Source organism: Prionailurus viverrinus, chromosome A1 (assembly GCF_022837055.1).
Source record: "Prionailurus viverrinus isolate Anna chromosome A1, UM_Priviv_1.0, whole genome shotgun sequence".
Taxonomy (NCBI): Eukaryota; Metazoa; Chordata; class Mammalia; order Carnivora; family Felidae; genus Prionailurus; species Prionailurus viverrinus.
This window is the reverse complement of record NC_062561.1, coordinates 50,182,399-50,204,697: the sequence shown is the minus strand read 5'-3', so window position 1 is coordinate 50,204,697 and position 22,299 is coordinate 50,182,399. Positions and strand designations below refer to the sequence as shown.

The window sequence follows — 22,299 nt, the reverse complement described above, 5'->3', positions numbered from 1 at the left end:
TCACGCGCGCAAAAAGCGCTGTGGGCCCAGACCGGAGGAGTCCACGTCTCCAGGTCAGAAGGGGAAGGAGGCATACTGAAGTTAATCTATCCATCACTTCATAAGGTGTCTCCAAAATCTTAGGACCTTTCCCCCATAGAAATTTCCTTGCTGCTGAGTGTCTCCTTGAAACTAATATTTAATTAACACTCAGGGTGAGTTACACAAATATGTTTGTTTCAAGTCCCCCTACTTCCACTGCGTGCGCCAGTCCGCGAGGGGCGGGAGGAGGAAGCGGAAGTGCTGGCTCCCGGGGACAGACCACCTGATCGGTTGGTGGTGTGAGCCCTAGCGGTTTGGTATGGAGGACTGCGGCGAGCCGCAACTGGATGCCAAGTCCAAGGTAAGTCCTGTCCTGAGAGGAGCCGGGGCAGCGGGGCTCTGGAGCTAGAGGGATCTTTCCCTAAATTGTGTTCTCTGCTTCCATTTCAGGTCACCAACCAGGTGAGTGAATGGGCGGCCCCGCCCTCTGCCGGCGTCAGCTGGGCAAGGGGCTGGCGGTAGCACCTGGCCTTCCTCCTGCCTCCGACAGCCTGGGACCAAGCCCCCGTGATCCTTCCTCAGCTGTCCCCCTAGTCCAAGGCCTGTGTCTGCGAGTCTGTGACTTTCGTCCCGACACCTAGAATTGCTCTTTCCACTTTGCCCCGGACGCAGTAGCTGCTGCCATTGTAATTGAACCTGCACCACCCACTCCAGCCCAAAGCGGACAGAGCAATTACTGTTCGTGCTGAGAGTTTATTCAAAGCCAGGTACACAGTATTGTGGCGTGTGCTATATAAAGAGAAGAAATTGTTAAAATATACAAAGGTAGAGCTGCAAACATGTTCGAAGTCTTTAAAAAAGTTACTTTGTAGCTGGAAAGTATACCTCCTTTAGCCTTTCAATGTCTACCTTTTTTATGCCAGAAATAAGAATTTGAATTTTAAAATATTTTTATGCCTCTTTGTTCTAAGTGTTCCTGTCCTGTTCCAGGTAATAAATTATTTTTAGGCAGATACCCTAATAACACATTTCCCAGAGGAACAGTACTAAAACTAGAGCATTTTAGGTCAGGAGTTTCCCAGGCCCAAACAAAATGTAAGAAAGGGATGAGATAAGAAATAAAAGGGCAGAGGGATGTCCATTGACTGCTCTCTGTCATCTGTCTCCAAATGCTATTGCTTCCGAGGATTCCTGGGAAGTAGGGGGCACTCAGAAAGATTAATCAACCCCCTTATCTGGCTTTGCTCTGAGTTATTGGGTTAGTGTACTTTGATTTAGTCTCTTATAAATTATTGTATCCATTCACTTACACCAAATCATATGTTTAGTTGAGTAAGACGTGCTGAAACTGAATTATATTGATTATAGGGCTTTAATAAATTGAACCTCTTTGGGGGGGGGGTAGTGTTTAAAACAACACAGATTTATAATGGTTCTGGAAGGTGGAAGTCTGAAATTAGTTTTGTGGGGCTCAAGTCAAGGTGTTGGCTGGGCTGTGTTCCTTATGGGAGCGCTAGGGAAGATTTTATTTCCTTTTCCGGTTTCTAGAGGCTGTCTGCACTCCTTGGCTTGTGGCTTTTACTTCTGTCTTGAAGGCACAGCATTCCTACCTCTGCTGTCATCACCACAACTCTTTCCTGTGACTCTGAACCTTTTGCCTCCTTATGACTATGTTGGGCCCACCTGGATAATTCAGGAAACTCTCCCAATCTCAAGATCTTTAATTTCGTCCTGTCTGTAAAGTCTGTTTTGTCATATAGGATGACGTATTCACAGGTTTTGGGGATTAGAATGCAGACATTTGGTCAGGGGAGGGGGCTGTTTTCAGCCTACTCCTCATTCCTTTTGTGCAATCATTCACAGGTTATATGATCGTTTACATAGAAAAAGCCAAGATAATGCACAAACATTAGAATTAGTATGAGACTTTAGCAAGATGATTCAATTGTTTAATTCAGACAGAGCTGAAAAATATTTTTATAAGAGACATCATTTACAACATAAATTATAAAGTACTTTGCAATATATCTAACAAAAGATGTTTAAAACCTTTATGAAGAAAATGATGATGAGTGCTAGACTGTCAGCTTCTAGTCTGGCATGTATGGAGCTCGGAATATGGAAGACGTCACTTCATCCTAACCATGAGTAAGAAGCGGAACAAACCGAAGAATGAACAAGTCTTAGATCCGTCAGAGAAGTGAGGTCACAGGACAAACTGCTGCCCCCAAACGAGAGACAGTGAGGTGAATACAGAGAATTACAATTTACCGGAATGGAAATCGCTGTGGAAACCAGTGCCAGGGTGGGAACATCCAAACTATAATTGATAAGTTGCTAGAGGCTCAGTGTGGACAAGTCTGAGAATTAGAATCTCAGGGATCCAGTCATGGGTGGGGGGCACCCTCACACTTCTGTGAGTTTCACCTCCAGGAACTCCTAAATTGAACATTTTAATTCCTAGTTTATGATGTGGTTCTAAATATAATGCTCGGGCAGGGGGGTAGATTATTCAAGAATATTGAAGGAAGAAGAATCCATTACCCAGCTCTCAGTCATTTATGTTTGTAGTATATGCTTTTTAAAATGCACCAGATATAGCTAATATTTAGGCTTGAGCTATAATACCTTTTCTTGTTCTTTAAATATTTCTCACCAATGTATGAATTAGTCAGGTTAATTGGGATCACACCTCCAGTGAGAGTTCACGTACCCCCCCCCCCATACTATCTATCAGCCATCAGCATACTGTTCTCTCCATCTTTAAATATACTCTAAAGGCATCTTCCCCTGCCACCACCTGAGTCCAAGCCTTCATCCTCTTGCCTAGACTACTACAATAGGCTCCTAATTGAGTCTCCTAGCTTTCCTTCTTAAACATAATGCCCTATCCAGCAATTTGGGTGAGCCTTTTGCAATTTAAGTTAGACCAGGTCTTTACCCTGCTCAGCCTTTAAGTGATTCCTGTCACACCAGAAAAAAAGTCTTATATATTGACCATGTTCTGCGGGGCCATTCAAAAACTGATCTCTCATCTCTTGTAGCTCATGCCGCTTGAGCTACCTGGGCCCCATTGTTGTTCCCTAGTTGTGTCAGGCATGCTTCTCCCTCTGTCCAGAATGCTCTGTCTTTCAGAGGTCCATGTGCTTTTTCCTTTCCTTTATTCTGTTCCCTTTCTACTCAAAAGCCACTCCTCAGAGAAGTCTCCCCCACGCTCTACCTAAATAACCTTCCCAGTCATTCTATCCCCTTACTCTGCATTTTTTTAAACACTTTTTATATTTATTTCTTGTTGTTGTTAATATTTATTTGTTTATTGTCTGCCTTCCCCACTGGAAGGTAAGGTCCTGAGGTCAGGAACTTTGTTTTATTCTTTTTTATATCCCCACTGCTTAGAAAATCGTATTCTTCAGTAAATTCTTATTGAATGTTAGAGCATAAAGACATAGTAACTTATCCAAAGCTACATTGTTAGAAGGTAGCAGAGCTGAGATTCAAATTCAGGTCTGTCTGACTTCAGAATCTGTTTGTTAAATCTAACAAGTCATAGTGCTACATATGACCCAGCATCAGAGGTCTCAGATTATCCATTTTTACACATTTTGATAGTGTTTCAAAGTAGTTCATGATTTTCCTTTAGATGTCTAATTAGAACTCTTCCTCACAGATGAATGATTAGTCCTACTGCTGCCACATGTTATCGCTTTCTTTCTTACCAGTTGTATGGTATAAATCAATGTAAGATGTTTTATTGACACATAATATGTTGTGTTCCTTTCCCTCTTCCCATATATGAGACATAGTGACTTAAACTATTGTGCATTTTATAAAGTGGTTCATAAATGTATGACTGTTTTTGTTCTTTTGTGTATTGTGTTGGATGTATGAACTGCCCTTAAGAAGTTTACAGTCTAGTGGATGTAGAGGTGGGAGACAAATCCACAAATGACTCCTGTACGAGGTAGAATGTTCTAAATGGTCGAGTGTAAGAAATGACAGGAAAATTCATAGAAAGGTTGAGTAAACCCAGGGAAGACTTCATGGAGCAGGTAGACTTTGAGAGGAGTTTGAAGTAGATGTTTGAGAATTCTGTTGCAAGAAGGATGAGCAGTATGAGCATAAGTGTAAAGACTGAATGAGAATCTAAAGAAGGGAGGCCGTCCCTTTTGGATATGGGTGGGAAAACTGGGATTGTTTCGGGCAATGACTCAAGTGCCCGGTTGGTAACTAACTCGTGAGACAGTAGACTTTACAGGTTTTGACCTGTGTTATTAGATTTGGTTAATCTATAAACAGTATTTGGAGACTCTAATCTGGATTAGAGCCAACAAAGACTGTAGGCGAGAAACTAATTAGGAGGCCATGGTAAAATTTAAGGCAAGATTAAAAAAAAAACAAAAACAACTTTGTGTAGGTCTATAGCAGTGAGACTCGGAAGAAGGGAATAAATGTTGGCATTCTCTGAAATAAAATTTGAATACCTATCAATTCTTACATATTTTGAGTAAGAGAGAGAAAAATCAGTTTACCACCATTTCAAACCCGTGACACTATGGGAATGGCATTCATCAGTAGACATGAAATGAGGATAAAAAACACTTTTGAGGGAAGATGATGTGTACCTGGTGTTGGAGGGCATATGTACTATGAATTTATTAGTAGTGAACGTGCTTAATGGCAAAGGCTTTGTTCTTCTGTATTATTTTTATTGGAGGTATTAGCATCTCTCAGAGGTAAATAAATTTCACTAACCAAATATGAAATATCTTTTAGCTGTTTTTGTCAACATTTCTAGAAACTAATATATTTCAGATTTATATGATTATGAGAATTTTTTTTTCAAATTTTTATTTAAATTCTAGTTAGTTAACATGAAGTGCAATATTGGTTTCAGGAGAAGTCAGTGATTTATCACTAGCATACAATACCCAGTGCTCATCACAACAGGTGCCCTCCTAATACCCATCACCTATCTAGTCCATCCCACCTCCACCTGCCTCCATCAACTCTCAGTTTGTTCTCTATCTTTAAGAGTCTCTGATGGTTTGTTTCCCACTCTCTTTTCTCCCCCCTCCTATATGTTCATCTGTTTTGTTTCTTTAATTCCACATATGAGTGAAATCACATGCTATTTGTCTTTCTCTGACTTATTTCACTTAGCATAATACACTCTGTCTGCATCCACTTTGTGGCAAATGGCAAGATTTCCTCCTTTTTGATGGCTGAGTAATATTCCATTATACATATATACCACAACTTCTTTATTCATTTATTAGTCATTGGATATTTGGACTCTGCATAGTTTGGCTATTGTTGGTAGTGCTGCTGTAAACATCAGGGTGCATGTACCCCTTTGAATCTTTATTTTTGTATCCTTTGGGTAAATATCCAGTAGTGCAGCTGCTGGATTGTAGGGTAGTTCTATTTTTAACTTTTTGAGTACCCTCCATAGTGTTTTCCAGAGTGGCTGCACCAGTTTGCATTCCCATCAACAGTGCAAAAGGGTTCCCTTTTCTACACTTCCTTACCAACACCTGTTGTTTATTGTGTTGTTAATTTTAGCCATTCTGACAGGTGTGAGGTGGAATCTCCTCATGGTTTTGATTTGTTATTTCCCTGATGGTGAGTGAGCATCTTTTCATGTGTCTGTTAGCCATCTGGATGTCTTTGGAAAAATGCCTGTTCATGTCTTCTGCCCATGAGAATGAATTTTCGATGTCATTAACGAATAAATGTTAAGTTTATTGACAAAGTTATTCTCAGCTGATTATGTTTGCACTGCTTTAGTTACCATTGCTGTGTAACAAACTACCGAAAACTCAGTGACTTGAAACAACAGTTTAATGATCTTCCAAGACTCTGGGGGTTACCTGGACTTAGCTAGCTTCTACTCCCCATCATTTAGGAGTGTGATTGAGCCAGAAACGAAGGGGGCTCACATGGCTAGTGATAACTTCGGCTAAGAGCTCAGCCAGAGCTAATAATTGGAGTGACTTGATTCTTCCTACATGGCTGCTCAAATTAGGGTAGCTGGGTTCCAAGAGGGAGAGTCCCAAGAGCCAGCCTTCCATGAAGAAGGAGGCAGACACTTTCAGTTCTCCTAAGGTCTAGGCTCAAAGATTCCAGAAAGCCTCTTCTGTCATATTCTGTTGCTTAAAGCAATCACAGGGACAACTCAGATGGCTGCAGGGGGAGAATAAGCTCCACTTAATATGAGGAGTGACATGTATGTATAGGGAGGGGTGACACTAATTGTTGGAAGCCATCTTTAGAGACCAGTTACCACATGCCTGAGCAGTTCCAAACATATTAGTTCAACAAATACTTATTTGAACATTCACTTTGTACCACATACTGTTCTAGTAGATTCAGTAGTAAACTAGATGGATAATGTTCTTTCTCTTAGGAAGTTTGCATTTTGGGGGGAGACAGGTGATAAATAAGGAAACGTGATAATTTCAGATAATGATGAGTGCTACTGAGAACATTAAAAAGAGTATGGGTGAAGGTGCCTGTAAACAAGAAGAGGAAGGGGGAGCCTGGGTGGCTTAGTCGGTTAAGCGTCAGACTCTTGATTTCAGCTCATGTCATGACCTCCCAGTTTGTGAGATCCAGCCTCAGTTCAGGTTCAGGCTATGCGCTGTCACTGCAACCAAATTCCCGCTTGGGATTCTCGCTCTCCTCTCTCTGTCTCTCCCCCCACTTGTGTGTATGTCCTCTCTCTCTCTCTCTAAATAAACAAACTTAAAAAAAATCCTTTAAGAAAATGAGGAAGACTAATGACTTGGAAAATGTATACTTGGACTAGAGCAATATGAATTCTTAAGTAGAAATTTGCTAATAACTCCTGCCTTAATCACTTTACACATGTAAACACAGGGTGTGGCATAGCGCTGTCCAATAGAACTTCTATGATGGCAGAAATGTTCTGTGTTGGTTGGCACTGTCCAGTATGGGAGCAGTAGCCATATGTGGCCGTGGAGCACTTGCTATGTGGCTAGCACAACTGAGGAACTGAAAATGATTTTTATTTCATTAATTTAAATAGTCACATTTGGGTAATGCCTGCTGTATTGGACAGCTCAGGTTTAGCATTTAGAAGATGATAAATGTTCTCATGCCACCCTAGACCAATTTACTTTCTTGACCTACTACAACTTAATTTAATTCCAGATAGTAATCATGTTGCAGCTAGGCATAATGAAAACTGGAAAGAATATGGCATCAGACAAATTAGGGTTGGAATAACAGCTGTATTAGTTTGAGATCATTGGATGAGTTGTTTGACCAGTTTTCCTTCCAATACTTTTGAGAGAGATTAATGTGTGCAGAATAGTTAGCATTCCTTCCTTTGGCAAACTTTCACTTAAAAAAGGAGAGGCCATAGAAGTGTGTATTTTATGACTCTGTAAAAATTACATATGAGGACTAGAAATGGGGATACAGGAATAAGAAAATAGTGTCTAGGATGGAGTTGTACATGATTGTTTTTCTAGTATTTTATGTCGTATTTTGACAAAATAAAAATTAAATTTAAACCGAAGTGGTCTTTATCGATATTTTTTCTTTATGGACAATTTTTATATGATGTTTTGTGTAAGTAATTGCAGCTACCATATCAATTTTAAGTGTGACTGACTACAGCTAATGTCTTCGTTTATCTTTCAATATCTGTATTTGTTTTGTGATTTTTTTTTCTTTGTATTCATTTTACTTTGGGATGTTCTCATATTTTTTTCACTACTCATGTACTAGTTTGTACATTTTCATTTTTAATTCACGTTCGTAATTCTACAAGAGTTTTTGGGCTATATTACTTCATTCTTAATATTCTCCCTAATGGAAGCATGTTCTGTTCTGATTTTTCTCTTTTGTTCTTTTCTTATTAAAATCCTTGATACAGTTAATTCCTATTTAAGGCTAAACCACATTTATTAGAAGGTTTGCTTTAAAAATTTTTTTTTTGTTTACATTTATTCATTTTTTGAGAGAGAGAGAGAGAGAGAGAGAGAGAGAGACAGAGCATGAGCAGGGGAGGGGCAGGGAGAGAGGGAAACACAGAATCTAAAGCAGGCTCCAGGCTGCTGTCAGCACAGAGCCCGACACAGGGCCCAAACTCATGAATTGTGAGATCATGACCTGAGCCAAAGTTGGATGCTTAACCAACTGAGCCATCCAAGCGCCCCTATAATTTCCTTTTAATTTGCACTTAAATGTTCAGGTTACGATTTGAAAAATTCTCATCTCATAAACCTAACCCCAGCTTTTTTTTATTTAGGAATACTCATTTTGCACAGTAAGTTCTTCATATTTCCTCACCTGCCCGTTCCACCGTTGCAATGATCAGTGGATTCCAACATTGTATTCCTTAATTGCTTTTTGGTTTGAAATGGTCTAAATAATCCAGAGTTTTATTTCAGACGAAGTCAAATAGGTAATGATTTTCTGTACCATTTTCCTGTATACAGGAAAGCAACAAGGAATTGTACAGGCTGAATAAGTTTAAGAATGAGTATCACCATTGATCTAATATAAAAACTGTATGTCTAATCATGAACTCAGATTCTGTTCCTGGATTTTTAGCCACTTACTGAACATTGCTATTTAAATATCCTCTATCACCACTTGATAATACCTTTGGACTGGATATATAGAGTCCTAATTGATACATGATATCAGAATTCTCATCATCTGCACTCGGATTTTCATAGTTGTCTTGGATCTCTCCCATAATTATGAGGAAAATAATCAAGGCCTACTGATTCATTCTTTAAGGATCAGCTTAACCCTACCTTTACCACCTCAGTTCAGGCACTTAAAATAATCAGGCACCTGGATTATTGTATTCTGCTGCCACCAGATGAATGTTTTTTAATCAATACTTTCATATTATTCCCTTTACTGAAAAGTTTCAGTGAGTCCCCACTGCATACAGGAAACATTTAAATGACTTAATATGATATATTTCCCATGAGATCAAGTATACGAGAATACTTTGAAAACCTCTGAAAACTCAGGATTCGAAAAGACTTCTTTTGTCAGCTTTATATTCCATACTTCCTTATAGGAGCCTTCCCCTTTAAGGAACGTAAATGCTTTATCTCTCTCTCTCTCTTTTTTTTTTTAATTTTTTTTTTATTTTTGAGAGAAAGAGGCAGAGCATGAGAGAGGAAGGGGCAGAGAGGGAGAAATAGAACTTGAAGCAGGCTCTGGGCTCCGAGCTGTCAGCACAGAGCCTGATGTGGGGCTCGAACTCACGAACTGTGAGATCATGACCTGAGCCGGTTAGACGCTTAACCGACTGAGCCACCCAGGCGCCCCAATGCTCTATCTCTTATCCAGATACTGACTATCTCCATCTCTAGTTGGTTCAGCTAAATATTATTAAACATTTATTTTTTTGTTACATGTATATTTATGGAATATATAAAGAAAACAAATTTTCCTCTCATATTCAGTTGTATTTAATCTTCAAAACTGAGCTGAAAGCTTATGCCCTCTGTAAAGCATTCCCTTGGTCACTGTATTGTACAATAAAATTTTCCTTTCAACCAGAAATGTGAAACTCACTGATTTATATTCACTTCCCACACCTGATACCTACAAGATAGCATAGGCAAAAAAAGTGCATTATCGTGGACAGCTTAATGAATAATTTTAAAGTGAACACCTTTGTAACCACAATCAAATTCAAGAAATGGACCATTACCAGTATTCCAGAAGCCCACCACATGCCCTTCCCCAATCAAACCCCTCCCTTCCCTCCTCCCTAGAGGTAATGACGATCCTTTTGTGATAATCATGTTCTGACCTTTATGTATAGTTTTCCCACCTGTGTATGCAACCTTAATATTATACTTCCTATTTCTCAAGTTTAAGTGAATGGAATCACATAACTTTTGACTTTGTTTCTTTCAACATTTTTGGTGTTAAGTGTAGCTGAAGTTCATTGCTGTACATATTTCACTTATCCATCTTACTACTGATGAATATTTGGGTGGTTTCAGTTTAGGGCTATTAGGGATATAGTTGCTCAGAACATACATGTATTCTGTGTACATATGCACAAGTTTTTCTAGGATATATCTCTAGTAATTGAGTTGCTGGATCAGAGGTATACGTAACTTTGGTTTTACTAGATAAAACCAATACTCCAAAACATTAGCCCAATTTAGGCTTCCATCGATAGCATGTGACACATACTTCATTGCCAGTACTTGGAATTGGCAGATTAAAGATTTTGCCATTTTGGTAGGTGTGTGGTGGTATCTTATTGTGGTTCAAATTTGCATTTCTCTGTTTCCTGACGAAGGTGAGTACCTTTCCATAAGTTTATTAACCATTTGTAGTTCTTCTGTTATCTTCTCCTTTATTTTTACATAGAAAACTTTTATTTAGGGGCGCCTGGGTGGCGCAGTCGGTTAAGCGTCCGACTTCAGCCAGGTCACGATCTCGCGGTCTGTGAGTTCGAGCCCCGCGTCAGGCTCTGGGCTGATGGCTCAGAGCCTGGAGCCTGCTTCCGATTCTGTGTCTCCCTCTCTCTCTGCCCCTCCCCCGTTCATGCTCTGTCTCTCTCTGTCCCAAAAATAAATAAAAACGTTGAAAAAAAAATTAAAAAAAAAAAAGAAAACTTTTATTTAAAATGGAATTACACAATCTTTTTACCTATTAAAGATGTTAACCTTCTATAGCACTAGCCTGGCTTTATTATATTAACAGAGTAGCCCAAAGTGCATCTGAGACGGGAGAAAATTTTGGTCTCCACCAATCCCTCCTTTAAATTTAAATTTAAATTTTTAAAAGTTCAGTTTATTTAAACTAATAAAAAAGTTCACCCATTTCTCCCACTCCGCCAACCCCCTCTTGCAACCACCAGCCTGCTCTGTTTTATGTGCTTAGTTTTCTATTTTTTTTTTTAATTTTTTTTTCAACGTTTTTATTTATTTTTGGGACAGAGAAAGACAGAGCATTAACGGGGGAGGGGCAGAGAGAGAGGGAGACACAGAATTGGAAACAGGCTCCAGGCTCTGAGCCATCAGCCCAGAGCCCGACGCGGGGTTTGAACTCACGGACCGCGAGATCGTGACCTGGCTGAAGTCGGACGCTTAACCGACTGTGCCACCCAGGCGCCCCTATGTGCTTAGTTTTCTTTTGTAGATTCCACATGTAAGAGATCATACGGTATTTGTCTTTTTCTGTTCTTTTTCACTTAGCATAATGTTCTCAAGGTCTAGCTATGTTGTTGCATATTCTTTTTTATGGCTGAATAATATTCCGTTGTTTGTATATACTACATTTTCCTTATCCATTCATCCACTGATGGACACTTAGGTTGTTTCCATATCTTGGTTAGTGTAACAATGCTACAATGAACATGGGAATGCAGATATCTTTTTGAATTAGTGTTTTCATTTTCTTCAGATAACTACCCAGAAGCGGGAATGCTAGATCATTTGGCAGTTATATTTTTAATTTTTTGAGGAAGCTTCATACTGTTTTTCATAGTGGCTGCACCAATCTATATTCCTACCAACAGTGCATGAGGGCTCCCTTTTCTCTACATTCTCATAAATGCTTATTTCTTGTTTTTTTTTTTTTTTATAATAGCATTTCTGACAGGTGTGGGGTGATATTATGATTTTGACAGATATTTCCCTGATGATTAATGATGTTGAGCATCTTTTCATGTACCTATTGGAGATTTAGGTGTCTTTTTTTTGGGAGAATGTCTATTTAGTGTTCTCATTTTTTTTTTTTAAGTTTATTTAATGAGAGAGAGAGAGAGAGAGAGAGAGAGAGGAATGAGCAGGCAAGGGGCAGAGAGAGATGGAGAGAGAGAATTCTGAGCAGGCTGTACACTGACAGCAGAGCCCGACGTGGGGCTCAAATCTATAAACTGTGAGATCATGACTTGAACCAAAACCAAGAATCGGTCATTCAATTGACTGAGCCACCCAGGCACCCCCGCTTCTGCTCATTTTTAAGTCCTATTTTTGTTTGTTTGTTTGTATGGAGTTGTATGAGTTCTTTACATTTTTTGGATATTAACCCCTTGTCATTTATGATTTGCAGTTATATTCTCCCATTCAGTAGGTTGCCTTTTTGGTAAGGTTTGTTTGCTAGTTTATTTATTTATTGAGAGAGAGAGAGTGGGAGAGGGGCAGATAGAGAAATCCCAAGCAGGCTCGGCACTGTCAGTGGGGAGCCCAATGCAGGGCTTGAACCGAGGAGCCATGAGATCATAACCTGACCTGATGTCCAGCACTCAAGTGACTGAGCCAGCCAGGCACCCCACCTTTTCATTTTGCCGGTGGTTTCCTTTGCTGTGCGGAAGCTTTTTAATTTAATGTAGTCCCACTTGTATACTTTTGCTTTTGCTGCTTTTGCTTTTGGTGTCAAACTCAAAAAATCATCACCAAGACTTCTGTGTCAGGGAGCTTACTGACTACATTTTCTTCTAGGAATTTTATGGTTTCAGGTCTTACTTTCAAGTCGTTAACCATTTTGAGTAAATTTTTATGTATGGTATAAGATAGTGGTCAAGTTTCCTTCTTTTGCATGTGGCTGTTCAGTTTTCCCAGTATTATTTATTGAAGATACTGTCCTTTCACTGCTGTATATTCTTACCTCCTTTGTCATAAGCTAATTAACCTTATATGCATGGGTTTATTTCTGTGAGCTCTCGATTATGTTGAATGTGACCTGTGTGTCTTTTTTTCATGCCAATACCGTACTTTTAAAACTACTATACCTTGGGGCGCCTGGGTGGCGCAGTCGGTTAAGCGTCCGACTTCAGCCAGGTCACGATCTCGCGGTCCGGGAGTTCGAGCCCCGCGTCGGGCTCTGGGCTGATGGCTCAGAGCCTGGAGCCTGTTTCCGATTCTGTGTCTCCCTCTCTCTCTGCCCCTCCCCTGTTCAAGCTCTGTCTCTCTCTGTCCCAAAAATAAATAAACGTTGAAAAAAAAAAATAAATAAAACTACTATACCTTTGTAATACAGTTTGAAAACAGAAAGCGTGATGCCTCCAGCTTTGTTCTTTCTTTTTTTTTTTTTTTTTTAATTTTTTTTTTTCAACGTTTATTTATTTTTGGGAGAGAGAGAGACAGAGCATGAACGGGGGAGGGGCAGAGAGAGAGGGAGACACAGAATTGGAAACAGGTTCCAGGCTCTGAGCCATCAGCCCAGAGCCCAATGCGGGGCTCGAACTCACGGGCCGGACCGCGAGATCGTGACCTGGCTGAAGTCGGACGCTTAACCGACTGCGCCACCCAGGCGCCCCCAGCTTTGTTCTTTCTAAAATTGCTTTGGCTCTTTGGGGTCTTCTGTGCTTTCATACTTATTTTAGGAGTTTTTTCTATTTCTGTGAAAATTATCATTGGGATTTTGATAGGGATTGCATTGAATCTGTAGATTGCTTTGGGTAGTAAGGACAACATTAATTCTTCCAATCCATGAGCACAGGATATCTTTCCATTTATTTGTGTCTTCAATTTCTTTCATTAATGTCTTGTAGTTTTCAGTGTGTAGGTCTTTCACCTCCTTGGTTAAATTTATTCCTAGGTATTTTATTCTTTTTGATGCAATCATAAATGGTATTATTTTCTAATGAGCTATCAAAGAGAAATTGAGAAAACATTTCTCTTTCAGATAGTTCATTATTAGTGCATAAAAATGCAACAGATTTTTATGTATTCCTTTTATACCCTACAACTTTATTGAATTTACTAGTTCTACCAGTTTTTTTTTAATTTTTATTTTTTATTTATTCTTTCTTAATGAAATCCTTAAGGTTTCCTTTGTACGTCATCTGCAAATAGTGACAGTTTTACTTCTTTCCCTCCAGTTTGGATGCCTTTTACTTGTTTTTCTTGCCTAATTGCTCTGACTAGGACTTCTAATTCTATGTTGAATAAAATTGGTGAGGGTGGACATCATCATCATGTTCCTGATCTGAAAGGAAAAGCTTTTAGCTTTTCATTATTGAGTATCATGTTAGTTGTAAGCTTGTCATATATTTGTCATATATATATACATATATATACGTATATATATATACACACACACATACATACACATATATGTACATATATATGTATACATATGTGTGTGTGTGTGTGTGTGTGTATATATATACACACACACACACATACATATACATATATATAGCCTTTATTATGTTAAGGTATATTCCCTCTATAGCTGCTTTGTTGAGAGGTTGTTGTTTTTTTTTATGTATGGATATTGAAGTTTGTCAGATGCTTTTTTCTGCTTCTATTGAGATGATTATATATGATTTTTATCTTTTATCTTTTTATTTTATTTATTTATTTATTTTTTAAATGTGTATCACATTGACTGATTTATAGATGTTGAACCAACCTTACATCCCTGGAATAACTGATTTGATCATGGTATATGGTCCTATTAATATACTGTTGAATTCAGTTTGCTAATATTTTTTTGAGAATTTTGCATTTATGTGCATCAGGAATATTGGCCTGTAATTTTCTGTTCTTGTGGCTTACCTGTCTCCTTTTAGTATCAGGGTAATGTTGGCTTCATAAGTTTATTTGGAAAAGTTCTCCCTGGTTTTTTGTTTTGTTTTGCTTGTTTTGTGGCAAGTTTGAGAAGGATTCATATTAATTCTTGTTTTAATGTTTGGTAGAATTCATCAGTGAAGCCATCTGGTCTCTGACTTCTGTTCGTTGGGAAGTCTTTGATTACTGATTCACTCTCCTTGCTAGTAGGTGGTCTGTTCATATTTCCTAATTCATCATGATTCATGCTTGGTGGTTTGTATGTTGCTAGGAATTTTTCCATTTCTTCTAGGTTGTTCAATTTGTTGGTATGTAAGTGTTTACAGTGGTATCTTATGATCCTATGTATTTCTGTGGAATCACTTATAACATCTCCTCTTTCATTTTGGATTTTATTTTCCTCTTATTTCTTGGTAAGTCTAGCTAAAGCCTTAATTTTTGTTTAATCTTTAAGTTAAAATGCTCAATTTTGTCTTTTGCAGAACCAGTTTTTAGTTTTCTTCATATTTTCTATTGTCTTTTTAGTCTCTATTTCATTTATTTCTACTCTAATCTTTGTTATATCCTTTCTTCTGCTGACTGTGGGCATCTGTTCCTTTTCTGTTTTCTTGAAGTGTAAAGTTAGCTTATTTATTTGAGATTTTTCTTGTTTCTTGATGTAGGCATTTATCACCATGAACTTCTATTTTAGAACTGCTTTTGCTGCATCCCACACAATTTGGCATGCTACATTTGCATTTTGCTTTGTCTCAAGGTATTTTTTTAGATTTCTCTTTTCATTTCTTCTTTGACCCGTTGATTATTTAGTAGCATGTTGTTATGTCTCCACATATTTGTGGATATTCTAGATTTTTTCTTGTAATTGATATCTAGTTTCATACCATTGTGGTTGGAAGAGATGCCTCAGAGGATATCGATCCTAGCAAATGTTCCATGTGCACTTGAGAAGAATATGTATTCTGTTGCCTTTGGATGGAATGTTCTGTAAATAACTGTTAAGTCCATTTGGGCTAACATGTTATTTAAAGCTGATGTTTCTTTATTGATTTTCCATCTGGATGTTCTATCCATTGATATAAGAAGGGTATTAAAGTCTCCTACTATCATATTGCTGTCTGTTTCTCCTTCTAGGTCTGTTAATATTTGCGTTGTATATCTAGTATTCCTATGTTGGATGCATAAATATTTACACGTTATATCTTCTTGTTGGATTGACTGCTTTATCATTATGTAACTTCCTTTTTGTTTCTTATTACAGTCTTTGTTTTAAAGTCTATTTGGTATTAAGCATAGCTACCACAGCTTTCTTTGGTTTCTATCTGCATGGAAATTCTTTTTCCATCCTTCATTTTCACTCTGTTTGCCTTCTTACCTCTGGAGCATGTCTCGTCTAGGCGGTATACAGATAAATCTTGTTTATAAAAGATCCCAAATTTTATAAAAAGAGATTTATTAACAAGGAAAGCTTTTTGTCCTATCAGCATTAATTTGGTAGCAAAAAGTATCATTCAAGGGTTACCTGGGTGGCTTAGTTGGTTAAGCATCCAACTCTTGATTTCGGCACAGGTCATGATCTCATAGTCATGAGACTGAGCCCCGCATCAGGCTCTGTGCTGTGCGCGGAGCCTGCTGAAGAATCTCTGTTTGCCTCTTCCTTTGCCCCTCCTCCCGCCGACATGAGTGCTTGTTCATGTGCACATGCATACTTGCCTTCTCTCTCTCTCAAAAAAAGTAGTCAACAAGTATTTTTTGTGAGTGCCTGCTGTGTACCATTTACTTGTCTAAGCTTTGAAAACAAGAAACAGAATTCCTCTACTCACAGTCTGCTGTTTTAGAGTCAGTTTTAAGAGCTGCATTTATCCAATCTTGTTTTATGCCACAGCAACACTGAGCAGTCATTGATAGAAAATAGATTAAAAGTAAAGACAGTTAGTAGTCAATAAGCAGTAATCTTTGGAGTCAAACAGACTTTGGTTTCAGTTCTGATCACAGAAATGTGTGACCTTGCACACGTTATCTAAGCTCTCTGAAATTCAGTTTTGTCATCTGCAAAATAGAAATAATAGCCTATGATGTTATGATGATTCAGTGAGGCATTGAATACATGTAAACTACATAGGACCTCACCTGACAAGTGTTCATCATCCTCAGTGATGAAATCTAAAACCACCTTATCACCCAGTGTTTATGTCAGTATAAGGCTTTAGGCTGAGGATCCTCGTGAAGAAGGAAACTGGAATGATTCCCATGTGAGTCTCAGTCACATAAGGAGATGGTATTTAATTCACCTTCCACTTCAGGACTTTTGGGTTGTGGGGTGGGAGAAAGCATATGTGGAACAGGAAAGTGAGGTAAGAGAGGCCACAAGGCATTGGGAGTCCCCTTAAACGCCAGAGCAAAATGAAAGGAAACCTAGGAATACCACATCTTCCTTCTACCTCCATTTTATACCTGGTGAAGATTTGTGTGTGTGTGTGTGCGTGTGTGTGTTTACTGTTGTAATTATGACAGTATTGTTTTCCAGCTCTTTATATCCCTTATTGCCTCTCTCCATTTTCATTTGATTATTGTTCCCATAAGAGTATTAAATGAAGATATTTTCTTTTACTCTGACCAGCATTGAAACTAAAAGTTCAGTGTGAGAGCAGTAAAACTGAATAAATATCTGCATTCATGGCATTGTTATTACCAATGTATTGTTCTGTAATGTTTCATTACAGCTTGTAGATTTTCAGTGGAAACTGGGGATGGCAGTGAGCTCAGACAGTTGCAGATCTCTCAAGTATCCTTACGTTGCAGTGTTGCTGAAGGTGATGGATCATTCAGGCCAAGTGAAGAACAAGTCCTTTGAAATGACAATTCCACAGTTTCAGGTTTGTGATTTCACTCATTCAATTGTAGTTCCTGATTCTGTAATTGCTACTTAAACACACAATCTTTCTTGAGGGAAAATTTTAATTGTTTGTATTTGCAGTTGTTTTGATGTATATTTATTAGTACACACAAAAGATCTAAATTTTTTTTCTTTGGGAACTTGATAAATTTCAGTACTTTCAATATAATGCTGAATTTGTGTACCGTCACATTTGATCACTTTCACAGTGCTCCTCTGTGAATATATTTAGGACGTTTTCGTCTTCTCTGGTAGGATACTTACTTTGCATTTAACTGTTTTATTCTTATTCTTTTTAGGCTTAATTTCAAGAATGATAAGCTAAATGAATCTTAACTTTGAAATAGGCTTCATGCCTGCTTGGGATTCTCTTTCTCCCTCTCTCTCTCTGCCCCTTCCCCACTTGCACTCTCTCTCTTCCTCTCTCAAAATAAATAAATAAACCTAAAAAAAAAATAAAAAGGAAATAGTGACATCCAACTTCTTTCCATAATGAGTTTACATATAAATTAAAACGAAATATATATACTCTTAAGTAGTAAAATAGAGAATTAAGACCAAATAAGAAGGAAAATGAAAATATGTAAGTCATTAGAGAGTATCCTAATTGATGAGGTTAAGTTTCAAATTTGCCTCCTAGCTTCCTGGTGGGTAGAGGAGAAGAAAGGAAAAGAGAATTTGCTTGCTCCCTCTCTTATTGGAGATTTGGGAGATTGGAAAAAAAGATGACTTTTATAGGAGAACAACCATGCCAGCTTAATTTTTAATTTTTTTAAATGTTAATTTATTTTTGAGAGAGACAGAGACAGAACGTGAGTGGGTTAGGTGCAGAGAGAGAGGGAGACACAGAATCTGAAGCAGGCTCCAGGCTCCGAGCTGTCAGCACAGAGCCTGACACGGGGCTCGAACTCGTGAGTGGTGAGATCGTGACCTGAGCCGAAGTTGGACACTCAACTGACTGAGCCACCCAGGCGCCCCACCATCTTAATTTTTAAATGAAAGGGAAATACGCTTCTACCATTTAAACCATTGTCATTGTTGGGTTTCTCTTATTGGAACTAAACCCATATCTTAAACAAGGCAGCTCCTATCATTCTGAAATACAGTCTTTCACTAAATTTAAAGTGGTTTGAAGCCTGGAAACCAAACTATCATTTTTTTCAAAGATTCTATTTTTAAATAATTTCTACACCCAGCATGGGGCTCAGATTCATAACCCCGAGATCAGGAGTTGTATATTGTACTGACTGAGGCAGGCAGCCAGGTGTCCCCCAAACTCATTTTTGTTTTTATCTTCATTGCCTAGTACAATGTTGGGTATTTAATAACGCTTTCTGGTATAATATCAAAAGAAGTTTGTTTTGTGCTTTATTTTTATTATTTATTATTATTTTTTAGAGAGAGAGAGAACATGAGCAGTGGAGGGAGAGAGAGAGAATTGTAAACAGGCTCCATATCCAGCATGGAGCCCAATGGGGGGCTCAATCTCATGACCCTAAGATCATGAACTGAGCTGAAAATCAAGAGTCTGATGCTTACCTGACTGAGCCTTCCAGGTGCTCCTCTGAAAAGTTTAATCATGAGCTAATTATCCAACCCTACAATAGTAATTTTGCTTGCAATTTGCAAATTGCATTTGTTTGTTTTGTATAACTTTCCAATAATAATTGTGATATAGACATTAACATACAAACTTAATATGTCCTATAGCCTCTAGTGGTCAGATATAAGTAAAAGAACTACTTAACCTATCCTCTAAAAGCAAAGTTAATATTTTCCTTTTTTCTCTGCAGAATTTCTACAGACAGTTCAAGGAAATTGCTGCAGTTATTGAAACTGTGTGAAAACTGATTACTTGGTTGATAAGTTATGGCCATCATTCTAAAATCGTGGACTTCACTTTCTGTAACAAACTGTATATGGATCCAATGATATTTATTGACTGAAAATTGTACTTTTGTTTTTCTATTTTTTAATAATAAAAAATCACACAAACAGGAATTAGATAGTGGTGGTCAATGCAAAACTTTGTGAATATACTAAAAGCTACTCAATTGAACACTTTAAAGGGTGAACTCTGTTTTGTAAACTATATCTCAATAAAAAATCAGAGTTAAATGATTGATTTTGAAGGCAACACAAGTTTATGTATTAGACCAATAGTTTTATTATTTATTTATTTATTTATTAAAAAAATTTTTTTTGATATTTTTTTATTTTTGAGACAGAGAGAGACAGAACATGAATGGAGGAGGGTCAGAGAGAGGGAGACACAGAATCTGAAGCAGACACCAGGCTCCAAGCTGTCAGCACAGAGCCCGACGCGGGGCTCGAACTCATGGACTGTGAGATCATGACCTAAGCTGGAGTCGGACACTTAACTGACTGAGCCACCCAGGCACCCCTAGACCAAGAGTTTTAAATTTTATTAATAATGCTACCCATTTTATAAACAAAATCTTTTATGGAGTCCTATATATAAAATATGTATAAATTTTTTAAAAGGTAGTATTTGATTATTATAACATTTCAAATTCAGTTTTTCAGTATTCACTTATAATAACAGCAATTGGTGAGAATAGTGAGCCTGCTCCCTCTCAAGCATTTAGATCAGGTTAGGAATGACCATTGCTGCCTTAAAACAGTCGTTTGTTATTAACATTTATAGGAAGTTCAAGTACATGCTCAGAGATAGAAAAATAAGTTATTTTGAGCCCTCTATATAACTGAGTTAACCTGGTAGCACAAATTACTGTGTTAGATGATTTCTGTTGAATTTAAATTTATAAAGCAGTTGTGAAAATATTTCATAAAGCCAAAGCAATCAGCACTATATGGCATTGCTTAGGAATAAACAACTACACCACTAGAATATACTAGGTGGCCTAGAAATTGATCAAGACATTTGGGACATGGATGGTATTTCAGTTGGATGGGAAAATGTGATATACTTAATAAGTTATACTAGCTGTCACAATGTAGACAAAAGTAAATTCCAGATAGATTAAATGACTTTAAATTATAAAATTTAGAAGTTTTACAAAATATTTATGTTAACTAAGGTAAACAACTCCACAACTATAATGTACAACAGATACATTTAAAATACAAGAAGTAAAAAATTATATGTGGAAAAAAAGGTCATTGAAGACAAAAGACATGCTGGGTTGATGTAGAAGTTACTTCTTGGTCTGGAAAACAAATTACTTTAAATATTTCAAGTAGGAAGAGATTTTATGTAAGAAATGATATGCTCCCTAAACCGTCAGACTAAGGAAACAAGTCAGTAGAAGTTCCTCCTGGCTTCTAGAAATCCAGTGGTGCAGGAATTTCAGGCCAAACCGTTGCCAATAAACTGCACAATGCAGAACATTACTTGGAAGCCGGTGCATGTGCCATTTCTGCTGTCCACATGTGCAATGAAATAAAAGCTGCTTGCTTTCTTTGCCCTTCCTAATGTCACAGCAAGAATGCCTCTCATTGGTGGAAGGTAAACCAGGACCCTGTTGACATAAGAATCTAGTCAATTCAGTTTCTAGTCTGTTAGCACTTCAAGAGGGGAGATTTAGAACAGCAAGAATGGTGCTGAGCATTTTTAATCCGCTGACAGAAATAGGAGTTATTATGGTCTTTTGCAAAGTGATCACGCACAGGATGTAGCAATTGCAATTTCATAGTCCAGAAATGTCAGTCCAGAAATAAACCATTTGAAATAAAGTTACGAGTATGTAAAGGGGTATTTGGCAAAAGTGGTTGAATGCTCATCCATTTCCGCTGTTTGCCCTCACAGGCAGACTGCATTTTCCAGCCTCCCTTTGCAATTAGGTAAGGATCTCATGGTTGGGTTGTAGCCAATGGAATCTGGGCAGAAGCATCCTAAGCCACATCCAGTTTTCCTCATAAATCCTCATCTTCTGGCCAACAGACATATGAAAAATGCTCAAAATCAGTAATCATCAGGGAAATGCAAATCAAAATCACAATGAGATATCACACCTGTCAGAAAGACTAACATCAAAAAGACAATAACAAGTGATGAAGATGTGAAGAAGGAACTCCCACTCACCACTGGTAGGAATATAAACTGGGATGACCACTGTGGAAAACGGTATGGAAATTCCTCAAAAAATTTAAGATAGGAACACCATATGATGCAATAATTCTACTACTGGGTATTTACCCACAGAAAATGAAAACATTAATTTGAAAAGATATACGCACCCCTATGTTTATTGCAGCATGATTTACAATAGTCAAAATATGGAAGCAACCCAAGTGTCTGTCAGTAGACAAATGGATAAAGTGTGTGTGTGTGTGTGTGTGTGTGTGTGTGTGTGTGTGTGTGAATATTATGCAGCCATAAAATAGGAGATTGTGCCATTTGTGACAACATGGATGGTCCTAGAGGGTATTCTGCTAAGTGAAATAAGACTGAAAAAGGCAAATATATGATTTCATTCAGATGTGGAACCTAAAAAGTATAACAGATGAATAAACAGCAGAATCAGACCTGTAAATACGGGGAACTATCTGATGGCTGCTAGAGGAGAGGGAAGGTGGTGATGGGCGAAATGGGGGAAGGGGAGTGGAAGATACAGGCTTCTTGTTACAGAATGATTAAGTCACAGGAATAAAAGGCACAACATAAGGAATAGTCAATGAGATCGTATGGTGACAGATGGTAGCTACACTTGTGAAAATGGCGTAGCATACAGACTTGTCAACTCACTGTGTTCGACGCCTGAAACTAATGTAACATTGTGTCAATACACTGAAATAAAGAATTTTAGTTAAAAAAATCCTTCTCATCTTCCAAGTTCTCTCACATCCTTCCTGCTGGAAATGAAG

The 22,299-nt window shown here is 38.0% G+C and overlaps 1 protein-coding gene across 1 annotated transcript; it reads left to right on the top strand.

Annotated features, from left to right (window-relative positions):
* Positions 1-260: 260 nt before the first annotated feature.
* On the top strand, positions 261-19,576 carry COMMD6 (COMM domain containing 6). Its single transcript, XM_047873608.1, has 4 exons — positions 261-382; positions 472-483; positions 17,279-17,431; positions 19,245-19,576. The coding sequence occupies exons 1-4, from the start codon at positions 341-343 to the stop codon at positions 19,293-19,295; spliced, it is 258 nt and encodes an 85-aa protein (XP_047729564.1). The 5' UTR covers positions 261-340; the 3' UTR covers positions 19,296-19,576.
* Positions 19,577-22,299: the final 2,723 nt, after the last annotated feature.

Coding starts and splice junctions, on each gene's coding strand:
- COMMD6 (XM_047873608.1), top strand. CDS start 341: ATGGAGGACTGCGGCGAGCCGCAACTGGATGCCAAGTCCAAG. Junction 17,432..19,244: donor TGACAATTCCACAGTTTCAG/GTTTGTGATTTC, acceptor TTTTCTCTGCAG/AATTTCTACAGACAGTTCAA.